Here is a 12,500-nt window from a genome sequence, read left to right as displayed (position 1 = left end):
AAGTTCATCCATCTCCATAAGTTAGAAAAAAACTAGTGTGGGGAAATATTGAGATGCGTGTGGGGGTTTAAGCTAAAGTGTCTGCAGGAGTTAGCCAGCATTCAGGTGTTGGCACATGTCAGTCAGTATGCCTATGCCATGTGATGGCACATGCCTGAATGCGATGGAATCACATATGTCTTTATGCAAAGTGATGGCATATGCCTATATGCAATGAAATGGCATACAGTTTTATGCAGAGTGATAGAGTATGCCTGTATGGCAACCTAATGGCATCTGCCCATATATAAAGTGATGGTGTATGGGTGTGCTGTGTGGCAGATTGTACGGAAACTGGAAGAATCAGGCAGTGATGGGGGGTTGGCAGTGACATTCTCCCCTGAGATATTCTCTGTGTTTTCTCTGTGTGGATTCTCAGTCTTCCTCTCTTTTTCTCATTCTGTCGTTCTCTCTCTCTCTCTCTCTGTCACTCATTCTCTTGCTCTCCATTTCTCTCTGTCTCCCCCATTGTGTGGAAGGAGCGGGAGCTCGGTGAAGCCGTCCGGCTCCTGTGTTCCGCTAGACGATTCCTCTCCCTCAGGTGCAAGCTCTTCACTCACCGCCTAATTATCACGCTCGCCTCGCCACTCTACGCTTGCCCCCCCCACACACACACACACACACACACACACAACCACCACATCACACTCTCACTCTCTCTCTCGCTTCCTCTCATTTCAACTCACTGTTGCCTCTCTGCTTCCCTCCCTCTCTCTATCCCCATATCTTTCCTTCCTTCCTCCCTCTCCCTCCATCCTTCCCTCCCTCCCTCTCTCTCTCTCTCCCCCTCCTGTCCTCTGGGTTGCCGGTGCGAGTGCGTGCGTGAGAGCGTGTTGATGACTGCTGGCGAGAGGCTAGTTTGCTCTGATGAAGTGGGCCATCAGTGCCACCTCACACACACACACACACACACACACACACACACACACACACACACACACACTCACACTCTCCGCTCTCAGGAGAGACACAGGAAGGGCTCGGGGCACAGCAGGGGTTTGGGACTGGACAAGGACACACTGCACCTCACGGCCCACACACCATGCACTACTGCCAACGTTTGATTGCATCTACATCACCCCCTCCACCCCCCCATACACACACACACACGCATTTAAGTACCAGTTATCCTCAACGTGTTTTGCAGTGTTGCGATAAACAGGTTTTTATTTTTTGGTTTGTTGTCACATCTTTGTGGTTAATTATATATCGCGTTCCACAATTACATTATGCGGCTTCATCTGACTGTGTGTTGCATAACTATACTGTTTACGTAAACACAATGGAGGCATGTCTGTGAATGTTTGAGTGTATTTTGATTTATTTATTTTCGTTGATTTTGCAGAGAAATTGATTAAAAATGTTCATATGGGCCGTTTGGCTCTCTACTTTCTGCTCCTCAAACACAAACGAGTTTGCTTGAGGGTGGTGGCCCGGTCTGACTCACCCGACACCTACAGTGAAGCACTCGTAGTCAGCACTTTCTGATTGTCGTCTTCACTTACACAGAAAGACAGAGTAGGGTGGAAGTAATGGGGGTGGGGGGGGTTGATGGATAGATAGATAGAGAGAGAGAAAGAGAGGGAGGGGTGAGGATACAGCAAAAGAGTTGGGGAGGGAGATGGACAGGGCAGAGGCGGCCGAAGGCTGTTGGATGATTGAGACGGACAAAGATGGCATTCATTAACTGGCACATGGCACTTCGTTGTGGCCGTATTGATAGTAGCCCCTCCCATCCCCCTCCCCTCTTTGCCATTGATTGCCATGCCATCAAGTAATAGATAGGATCCCCTACCTGTCAGTCAGATGCCATCCGCAATCTCACCCTGCAGTCTTCCAATCTGTCACAGTGAAGGGCTTACCAGCCTCCTGTCAATCACGCTAGCTGCACATCTCATGCATTGTGGGCCCAGGGGGGGCATTGGTGGGATGGGGGGTGGGGAGGGGTGGCATGGGTGTCGGGGGTTGGGGGGGGGGGGGGGTTGCAGATTGTATCCTAGTAACCAGGTCTTTTAGTTTGAGTGACTGCTGGATTCATAGATGTGCCGCATGTTTATGAGAGGCCTTAGCCACACGGTTATTATGGCAAGTAAACAATGTGGTTATTCTCCAAGGAGAGGTGTGTGTGTGTGTGTGTGTGTGTGTGTGTGTGTGTGTGTGTGTGTGTGAGTGAGAGTATGTACGGGTGTGTGTTTCTGTTTTGAGCTTTGGAGATCCAAACATTTATTTATTTATTCCTTTGGAATTACTGGAATATAAATGTTGTCGAGGCATCTGAATGCATGGGAGAAATCCGGTGGGGTTTCTGTTGGTCTTGGATGCAGATGTTTGTTCTTGCCATCTCCCAAGAGAGTGTGTCTGTGTTCGTGTGTGGAACATGGTTCTCTCTGTTGACCAAAGGTGAGTTGTGTGGGCAGGTTGGTGTGTGTGTGTGTGTGTGTGCGTGTGTGCGTGTGTGTGTGTGTGTGTGTGTGTGTGTGTATATGAGAGTGTGTCTTTACTGGCTTGTAGCGGCGTGTAAGTAGCTGAGGAACGCTCCTGGTTGTTGGCTCAGGTGTGGGCGGAAAGAGCACAGAGGATATTGATTGAAATGGAGGGATGTTTTTTTGTGATTATTATCTCTTTTCTTCATCTCTTAGTGGAGGAATAGGCTTCACTTACAGTAGCCATGGTTACTCTATGCACCCTCTGCACACCACTTTCTTAACATTGACTCTCTCACCTCATTGTTGGAGAGAAATTAAGAGTGAAATTTAACCTCAGCTGTAACTGTTTTGATTTGTTTTAGTTTCAGTGAACTTGTTTTGGCTGCCAATTTTGTGCCAATTTGGTGAAGGACAAATACCTTGTCTAATACCTTTTTTTCTGGTAGAACATTTTAAAACACAACAGTGAAACCACAGCTGCAGCCGTGGCCTACTGGTTAGAGGTTCAGGCTTGTAACCGAAGGGTTGCCGGTTCGATCCCCGACCATTAGGAAAAATGTGGGAGGGGGAAGTGGTTGAGCACTGCTCTCCCATGCCCACATCCATGGCTGAAGTGCCCTTGAGCAAGGCACCTAACCCCTCACTGCTCCCCAAGCGCCGCTGTAGCAAGGCAGCTCACTGCTCCGGGTTAGTGTGTGCTTCACCTCACTGTGTGCTCTGTGTGTTCCCTAATTCATGGATGGGATAAATGCAGAGACGGAAGTATACTTACAGGCCTATAAACCGGATTTACATTACACATGGCAGTTTTGTCCGAGGGCTGTGTGTTGACAGAACAACTACTTCCAATGTGTGATTTGCTTTATGTGTAGTATTCTATGTATGCTGTGTGATTTGTCATCTGATATCCAGGTTAAAGTGTAATATGTGTGTAATATGTGTGCAGGTCAGTTTAATTCCATGAGACTCATAACCTCATGACTCATAACCTTAAGGTGATTTTATTTTATTTTCACATCATGTCTCACCATCAAGTTATTTTTTATCTTTATTTGGAAAAGCGCAATGTCTTTTTGTCCAGTCATCAGCCGGCAGGTATTTTCACAGAACAGGTGATTGACGTAGGCCTATATTCTTTGCTACAGAAGACGTGCCATTATTTCCTTCCCCTTTCCACTACTCCTCTGTGATACTGACCTTGGAATATATTAGCATTGAATAAAGGATGATTGATGCTAAACTGTGCCCGAGGAAGTCTGTATATAAAGAAAATGAGACCTGTGGTGATTCCAGGGGTGGAGAAACACCTGCAGGGGGTTCTGACAGAAGGATGGAACGTGATGCCAAGAACCGCGCACATGCTCGGAATACCATCATGAGGCTCATGGGCAAATGGGCGCGCTCCAAGTTCTTCAGGTTAAACACGAATGAACGACAGAGCAGGAGGAGGAAGAAAAAGAGGAACAAGAAAATGGCTTCAGTGTTTTTGAAAGCTATTTGCTCTCTCTCCTCCCTCTCTCTCTCTCTCTCTCTCTCTCTTTCTCTCTCTTTCCCTCTTTCTCAGATCATCAAAGAGTACAAGGACGAGGACTGGGACATGGGCAACATTGTGTACACACTGACCAATCGGCGGTACAGCGAGAAGTGCATAGCGTATGCGGAGAGCCACGACCAGGTACGGCGAGCGCGACCCCCATTTCACAGCCTCACAGGAGAGGAGCAAATGTAATCAATGAGTCATTTGGAATGGAAATTGGTGTCACTGCAGGTTAGGGAACACGTGGCAGAGTGAAATTAGAAATTAGCACATCCAGCGTTTGTTTGTATACATTCCACGAGATGAGGGAGTTGGAGTAAAAAAAGGGAGAGTGTGTGTGTGTGTGTGTGTGTGTCGCAGGTGTGGGGGGTGCACACCGGTGTGTTTGTCTACTTGAGTAATGATTACCGCCACAGGTTATTCCTCGACTTGAGTGAATTCAGCGAGGAAGTGATTTCCTCTCCAGCTCTACCTCTCCCTTTTCCCCCAGCCTGTCTCTCTCTCTTTCTCCCTCCCTCCATCCCTCTCTCTCTCTCTCTCTCTCTCTCTCTCTCTCTTTCTCCCTCCCTCCATCCCTCCCTCCATCCCTCTCTCTCACTCTCTCTTTCTCCCTCCCTCCATCCCTCCATCCCTCTCTCTCCCTCCCCTCCCTCCTCTATCTCTTAGGAAGTCAGTAAAAGTGCACAGAGCCACGTGTAGTCCAGCGGGTGCGGTGATTAATGCAAAGTGCCTCTTGATGAAAATGACCTTGTTTCAACCCCACCCCCGGCCTCCCCTTCACTTCCACCCCCACCTACCCCGTCTCTACACCCTCCACGTCCACCAACCCAACCCCCCCCACCTTGTCTCTTCTCTCCTGTCAACCACCCCCCCCCCCCCCCCCCCCCCCCCTACTGAGGTAGGCCCTGGTCGGGGACAAGACCTTGGCGTTCTGGCTGATGGACAAGGAGATGTACACCAACATGAGCTCCTTCGTTCCCATGACGCCCGTTATTGACCGCGGCATACAGCTCCACAAGATGATGCGGCTGATAACGCATGTGCTCGGTGGTGAAGGTTACCTCAACTTCATAGGTGAGTGTGGAGGGATCACCGCCATGTTATCTGATGCTCGTCTCTGTAAACTGGAAAGACTTAACTGTATCACAAGCCGTTTGTTTTCTCCTCGCTGCGTGCTCAGGCTTACCGATCTATAAAAATTCTATTATTTGCTGTGGTTGTAAGATGATGTTTCCTCCAACGGTTTTGCACTCTGATTAAATGCAAGTGTGAATTTATAAGCCGCAGACATGCAAGTGTGGTTTTGTCATGCAGCGTTTAATCTGGTTCTTGCCTTTACCAAATAATGAGATTCTTTCTTTTACCATAACTTCACAACCTAATGGATGACACGATGCGACTGAAATCGATCAATATTCCGCATTCAAAGGTCAGAACACACTGTACACTAATAGGTTTCATAACAAAGGTGACATGGTGTTGTTTATCATGTTATATTAGATATGTTTTCTTTAATGAAAACTGTCCAGATAAACCTTTGCTTAATGAAAACTGTCCAAGTGAACCTTGAGGTTAACGGATACAGTGTCATCCAAGGCGATCACACAGGAGGATACAACGGCGTATAATTGCCATGTCATGTGCTGACCTGTGTGTTATACAGTGCTGCGTTGCACGACATAATCACTTTTTGTGTGATGTGGTCCCCATCACCCTTGTCTATATGACAGCCCATTAGCAACTCTCGTAAGAGTTGCTAATGGGATGTTCTGGCTCCCCAGCGATGGCAGCCATTTTAAATTTTTAAACAGGCAAACTCATAAACATCTCCATCAGTCACAGCGGGTAAAGCGGAGTCATCGCAGCCAGCGCGGAGTGCTGCCGACCTCCAATCGATGGATGTGTGCTGGTGAGGCCGTTAACCCTTTGGTCTTGTCTTTCTGATTAAAAATAGATGATGCCCATGACCTGTGTTAGACCTGTAGAAACATGCCATCATCACACACACACACACCCACACACACACAGAGAGGCAGTCACAGTACAGTAACCTGCCTTTAAACAGTGTTCTAGCCCCACCTGGTGACTGGGTGTGCAGGTCATAGGGAACAGAGGTGCAGGTTCAGGTGGCTTCTACTGATCCACAGCGTGGGGCGTTCAGCTTCCTCCCTCCTCCTGATTAGCTGAACACCCTGATTAATCTGGTCTGGGATTAGGGGATGTGGTATGAGTTAGTGTAAGTGTGTATCTAAAATGTATGTACTGGCAACTCAGAAACAGACAGGGAGATTCAGCACTAGTAATATTCTCTACCCATATGCCCAATGTACGAGATATCATTTGGATAGCCTTAGCTTTTATAGATAGGTTTGTATCAACAATCTATGAAAAATACCAGGTTTTGAGGCCATTTTGTTTTTTGCCGCTCCTCTCCTTTTCTTTTCTTCTCTCCTCTCTTCAATTTTTCCCTCAGGTGACCTTTACGCGGTCTGTCTCCGAGTGGTTGTCCTCTGCTGAAATCAGAGGGAATACGAGTACAGATGAACGGTCGGGTTGTTCCTCTCTTCTGCTTCTAACGCTCAGTCGATAGACCTTGAATTCGACGAGAGAGACCTGTTTCAGCTCACTCTTGAACATGCCGGAGCGAGACAGGCTCAGCCGCTGCTTTCTTTCTCCGAGAAACCTTCTATTGAGTTTGAAAGGGCTCTGACTTTTCAAAGCTTGTTTTGCTCTCCAAAAGTCAACCAGCAACGAGACATTGTTAAATCAGATTAGCGTTTATTGTCAATCTCTTTCACAAAAAACAGAGAAGAACGGCTTGTAAAGGAGGCCGACCGGGAGACAGGCAGTCAACAACATTAGTGGAAATGCCAAAGCCCGCCCTCTCGTCACAAAAGAGGGACAAGGAGGAGAAGTTTGGTAAATATGAAATGACATGTCGTGTCAATGGATCAATGGCTGTGGAGTCATTTAGCGGTGCTGAGCAAGAACAAATTGTTTGAGCAAGCAAATCAATTCGATCTGCTGGGCCCCAAAGAGGGCATGTCTGTTTACTCTCGGCCAATAGATGTTAAAAGGACACAGAGAGAATGCATACTTGTGATGCAGAGTGACACACACACACACACACGCACACACACACACACGCACGCACACGCGTTCACACACACACACACACAGAGAGAGACACACAGACACTGTGAAGCTTTTCCCGGGTGTCATTGGCATTAAAACGCAGTGCAACGAAGTGCCCATGAAACGCTTCAGTGACTTTATCATTTGAGCCTCCGCTGGAAATAGAGAGTCCGTGAATGGACAGGACTTTTTTTATGTTAAAACCCGACCTTCAGAATGCGGTGAAAACTTTTAGATGACCTTGCATGAGCAGGTGGTTTGTAGCCATTCCCCCCCCTCTTTCTGTCCTTCACAGTAATTGAAAAAAAAGAAAGTCAGACATACACTCAACGAAGGGAAGGGGCGGAGGGCGTACTCTGTGGTACCCACCTACGGGGAATAAGCACTGACAAAAAGCGATTTGACTGCAACGTTTAATTGGACCAAAATCACCCACTTTTCCGTAATGAACCTACTCACTCTCCCCATTTTAACAATGTCTGTCCTTTTTCCCGGCCTCTGTGTTCAGTGACTCTGATTAGAGGCATATTTTCCCTGATATGATATGATTAAGTGGGACCTTTTTCGTGGCATTTATGATGATAAAAATGTGATTCTCTGATCACTGTCTGATACTCCTATTTAAAAACATGGCAATATGTTTAATCATTCCCAATCTGAATTGCCTTTTTAAATTTGATTCGTGCCAATCCCTGATGGTGTGTCGAGGCTTCATTTAAATGCATTTAAAACCACCCTTAGCTCTACCTGCTGTTGATTGCCTGAAGAAAGGATGGTGTCCTGGATCCAATAGTTATCTGGCACAAGATTTGAGATCTTTTTATCTCAACATGAAAAACTAGCACTGTAATATGTAGGGGTGATTTGTGTAGTATTTATTTTAATTAATGAAAATTAAAATAGGAATAGTTGGTCATACAATAAAATGTAATGCTAATGAAACTAAATGAAAAGTTAATTCGCTTTAGAAAGACCATGTCTGGAATGTTATTAGACCCATTAACAGAGACACATCAATAACTCTGTTAATACCATGTTAATACCCTGTTAATACCATGTTAATACCATGAATGTCACTTTTAATAACATGCTCAAGCAAGTGGCACAATACACATCCATTCTTTATACAAAACAATTTGGGTTTGGCTCTTTCTCCATAGCATGCAGATTTGTCCAACACCCCTTGGAAATCAGGGGCAAGATTTGAAGAAAAACAGAAGCTTCAATTTTGCCTTTTGTATGTGCATGGAATGATTGATATGAAAAAGTCTTAAATCCAAATTCATTACTCTATGCTGTTCATCACAAGTATACCCAATTACCTATGTCATTGCCCACTGTAGATTTTGCACAGCCACGTGGACAACCAGTTCCTAGCTGTTGAAAGAAAACTCCAAAACTCTTTTGATTTGATTGCTCTATTGCTGTCCCAATCTAATATGTGAAAGATTGCCTTGTGAGATTGCCACAAAGGTGACTCACGGAAAGTAATGTGTTTTTCAGCGATGTTACTTCAGAAAAGTTTGGTTGAAGTCATAATAGCAACTATAATTACCATCTAAAAACATCTTTGTATTTCTTCTAGCTTTGTTTTTTTAAACTTTATTTACTCAATATTGCACTTGCTGTGTTCGTGTGTAGGCCATAGTTGTCGTCCTCCTTGGAGTCCTACAGCCACAAATCTGACAGTAATCCCATAATGTCTTATAATTGGTGACAGCAAGGACGCTGTACACAGGGACCACTGGAGCATCGTTGTTGAGGCCATGCAGACAAAATGCAGTGAGCGGGAGAAAATGAGGCGTGTCTTATGTTTAATTAAACAGTGCCAAAAGAGATGTGGAGTCCCTCAGGGAACCCACTAGGCCCTCTCCACTTTAATTAACAGTCCGATTAAATCACTGACTGGAAAACGGCAAGTAAACAACACTGACTTTCTGTGTCTGTGTGATGAAGATGCACCCGTCTCTGAAGATTATGGAGTTGACCTTCTTGTCCTTTTAGCTGATGTGGTTCAGATGTATTTTGAGGCCAATATGGTGTATTGTATAGAGGCTGCTCAGCATAATTGCTTGTATTGCTTCTGACTTACAAACACCAAAAGGCAACCATATTATCCATGTGGCATCACATTTTATAAGTAGATGTTTCATCCAAGAATAGCATTTCTCTGACTATGTCTGTCTGTCATGCGTGCTTTTATGAGTCATGAGAACATTGTGTGTGTGTGTGTGTGTGTGTGTGTGTGTGTGCACAGAGTGGAGTGTATGGGAGCTGGTACACTCATCACGGTAGCGCAGAGAAGAGTGGCTCTTCTTGGCCTTCCCTCTGAGGCTTACTTTATTCTCAGTTTGCTAGGAAAGGCAGCTTAGCCGGCAACGCAACACCCCCCCTCCCCCCAACACACACACACACACACACACACACACACACGGAAATTCCAGCTGTGTCAGACCTCAGACTGTCGGCTTTGCCTTCGGAGATACTTCTGCCTACGTCTCGCCACCAGTCAAACAACAGAGCCCCGGGCCGCCCTCTGTCTGCGCGCTTGCTGTTGACAGGGCCCCCGATGTGTCGGCGCGCTCGGAACCCAGCAGATGGCCGGCGCCTCGGCGCCCACCTCCTCTGTATTTACACACCCCGAGCAGCCGCGGCCGCGAGCCGTTTCTGACGACAAAATCAAATCAGATAGTGAATGCGTGTGCGACGTCCTGCAATGTGGACTCACGCCCCAAATGATGTTTACATCCACGCACAAGTGTGTCTCTGCGGTGTCCATAGTGGTAAATATTTCCGTTCCCCGAGGGACTGGTGAGTACCCAGCTCCTGCTGTGGCTGTTATTGTCAGAACTGGCTGGTTATCTGCCCATTTCCATATTGTTTTGGTATTTTTAGTCAGTGTCGAGGGATAACTTGCAGATACAAACCAAAAGGACAGTTTTAATCTCCCTGTCTCCTTGTTTCTTAGATTTTTTCCCCCCTCCATCACTTGCGCATCCACATCCATGTTCTTGCTCTTTCTCATTCTTTCTCTGTTGTGATACTTCTTCAACACTCCTAATTCATAAGTGCCTGTTTGGTCTTGAGGCTGCAGCTCACCACTCAATGCGTCTTTTACAGCCTGCTAATGTTGTTCATTAGAGTGTCTGTCACTCCTCAACTGCCCTGCCTCATCCTGTGTCTCTTTCTTTCTCCTTCATATCTCTCTTTTCCTTCTTTCCTTCCCTCTTTCTTTCTGTCTTTCTTTCTTTCCCTCGCCTGTTGAATAAACAGGCAACTTAATTTCTATTGTTTTAGTCCTCCCCGGCACTACCAGCTCATCCACCACCCTGCCCCCCCCCCCCAACACCCCCACCCTTTGTCAGCACGTTTCTCTCCTCCTCTAAAATTCAATTACCCCTGCTGTTGTGTTATGATGTCAGGGTGCCAGCCGATGACTGATTCATTATCTCATCTGGCTGCCTGACGCGGCTGTCGCCTCAGTCCATCGGCTTGTTCGGCTGCACGGACACGCTTCTGCCCACACTCGCACCGTGGCTGCCGCTGCTCCTGCTGAAAGCTTTCCTTTTCTCTTGCACTCTTCCTCCTCCTCCTCCTCCTCAGTCTTCTTATCATCCTCTGCCTCTGCCATGCATTCACTCCAACACTAGTCTTTGTCCCGTCTCTGCTGTTTAGCTCTCGTATGGTTCTCCTCCCTCCAGACGCTTTTTGGACTGCAAGGCTTTCCGTACACTCATCACAAACGCATAATCGCCATTGTTTGGGTTTCTGTTTGATGGGGGGGGGGGGGGGGCAGAGGTTACACATCTGAGCTCAAGGCATCAGAGTTGATCTACTCCCACAAAGCGTGGCGTACACCCGTGCGTCTCGAAATCCCATGCAGCATTCATTACCACACATGAGGAGGTTTCAAAAGGTGAGGATCCCTCATCGGGTGTTTCAACCTCCTTGACAAGATAGTGATCAAATGTATTATACAAAAAAAGGAAGAAAAAAAAAGCTTCACTTATTTATTCACTCGGAGCCTTGATGGCGTTTCACGCTCATTGTTGCGAAAGTGTTATAAATATTTTGTGGTGAATTAATTCTGCATACATCTTATGCAAATGAATCGAAGTGATGCTGTGGGATTTAATATCTGAAAGTCTTTTTCCCCTTCTTCTTTTCTCTTTGCCAGATAATAGATTCCATTTTTTTTTTTCGTCGGAGGAGGAGGCCTCTTTGAAGCTGATGTTTATCAGCCGGGCAGTATTTCTGGTTATGCCGGGGATGAGGAAGGGGGGGGGGGTTGGGGGAGAGTTAGCTTAGGATAAGTGGGGTAATAACATCAGGCCTACTGGACTCTCTGGTACGCATTCATTAAGCACAAGCAGAATGTCATGTCACGATCGGTCTGACCACAGGTGGAAGATTTGCACCAGACACTCATTTTTTTTCAAGGGGTTGCATCATTCAAAATGAAAATGGCATCGCCATAATGAGTAGTCTGTGTGCTTGGAACATGAAGTTGTATTTCTAAAAAAAAACTGACTTGACTGAGCACACATTCCATGCTGTCATTTCTCTCTCTCTTTCTTTTTCTCTCTCTCTCTCTCTCTGTCTCTCATTCTCATTTTGTTTCTCCCTCTCTCTGTCTTCCCTGTCTGGCAGGTAATGAGTTTGGCCATCCAGAGTGGCTGGACTTCCCCAGGCAGGGGAATAATGAAAGCTACCACTATGCCCGTCGTCAGTTCAACTTGGTGGACACAGATCACCTCCGCTATCACCAGCTGTATGCCTTCGACCGTGACATGAACCGCACGGAGGACAAGTACGGATGGCTCGCTGCCCCGCCGGTAAGAGCTCACACACTCCAGCACACTTACTGTATGTGTCCGCTTTCTCTCTCTCTCTTCCTATCCCTCTCTCTCTCTCTCTGTCCCTCTCTCTCCCTATCCCTCTCTCTCTCTTTGTCCCTCTCTCTCCCTGTCCCTCTCTCTCTCTCTCTCTCTCTCTCCTCTCTCTCTCTCTCTCTCTCTCTCTCTCTCTCTCTCTCTCTCTCTTTGTCCCTCTCTCTTTGTCCCTCTCTCTCTCTCCCTATCCCTCTCTCTCTCTTTGTCCCTCTCTCTCCCTGTCCCTCTCTCTCTCTTTCTCTCTCTCTCTCTGTCCCTCTTTCCCTTTTGTCTCCACCTCCTCCTGTTTTTCTTCTGTCTTCTGTGCCTCCCCTTCTACTTTCTCTCACTCTTGTCTTCTGCTCTCTTTTCCTCCTTCTCTCTGTTTCACCCCCCTCCCCAACTCCCTCACTGTCTCTTGCTTTCTACCCATCCCTCTATTTCTCTCTCTCTTCATTACGTACATTCCCTCCCTCGCTCAACAGAGGCTCA

The 12,500-nt window shown here is 46.7% G+C and overlaps 1 protein-coding gene across 1 annotated transcript in view; it reads left to right on the top strand.

The window, feature by feature from the left end:
• The window catches only part of gbe1b (glucan (1,4-alpha-), branching enzyme 1b), a 99,163-nt gene that overhangs the window by 53,811 nt on the left and 32,852 nt on the right, over positions 1-12,500 (top strand). Inside the window, exons 11-13 of the mRNA XM_042063702.1 lie at positions 4,030-4,140; positions 4,905-5,076; positions 11,788-11,972. Of these exons, the coding sequence (XP_041919636.1) occupies positions 4,030-4,140; positions 4,905-5,076; positions 11,788-11,972 (468 nt within the window). The remainder of the gene's footprint in view (positions 1-4,029; positions 4,141-4,904; positions 5,077-11,787; positions 11,973-12,500) is intronic.

Source organism: Alosa sapidissima, chromosome 15 (genome assembly GCF_018492685.1).
Source record: "Alosa sapidissima isolate fAloSap1 chromosome 15, fAloSap1.pri, whole genome shotgun sequence".
In the NCBI taxonomy this organism is placed as follows: Eukaryota; Metazoa; Chordata; class Actinopteri; order Clupeiformes; family Clupeidae; genus Alosa; species Alosa sapidissima.
Note: the sequence above shows the minus strand (reverse complement) of the source record. Positions and strands in the feature narration are given on the sequence as shown.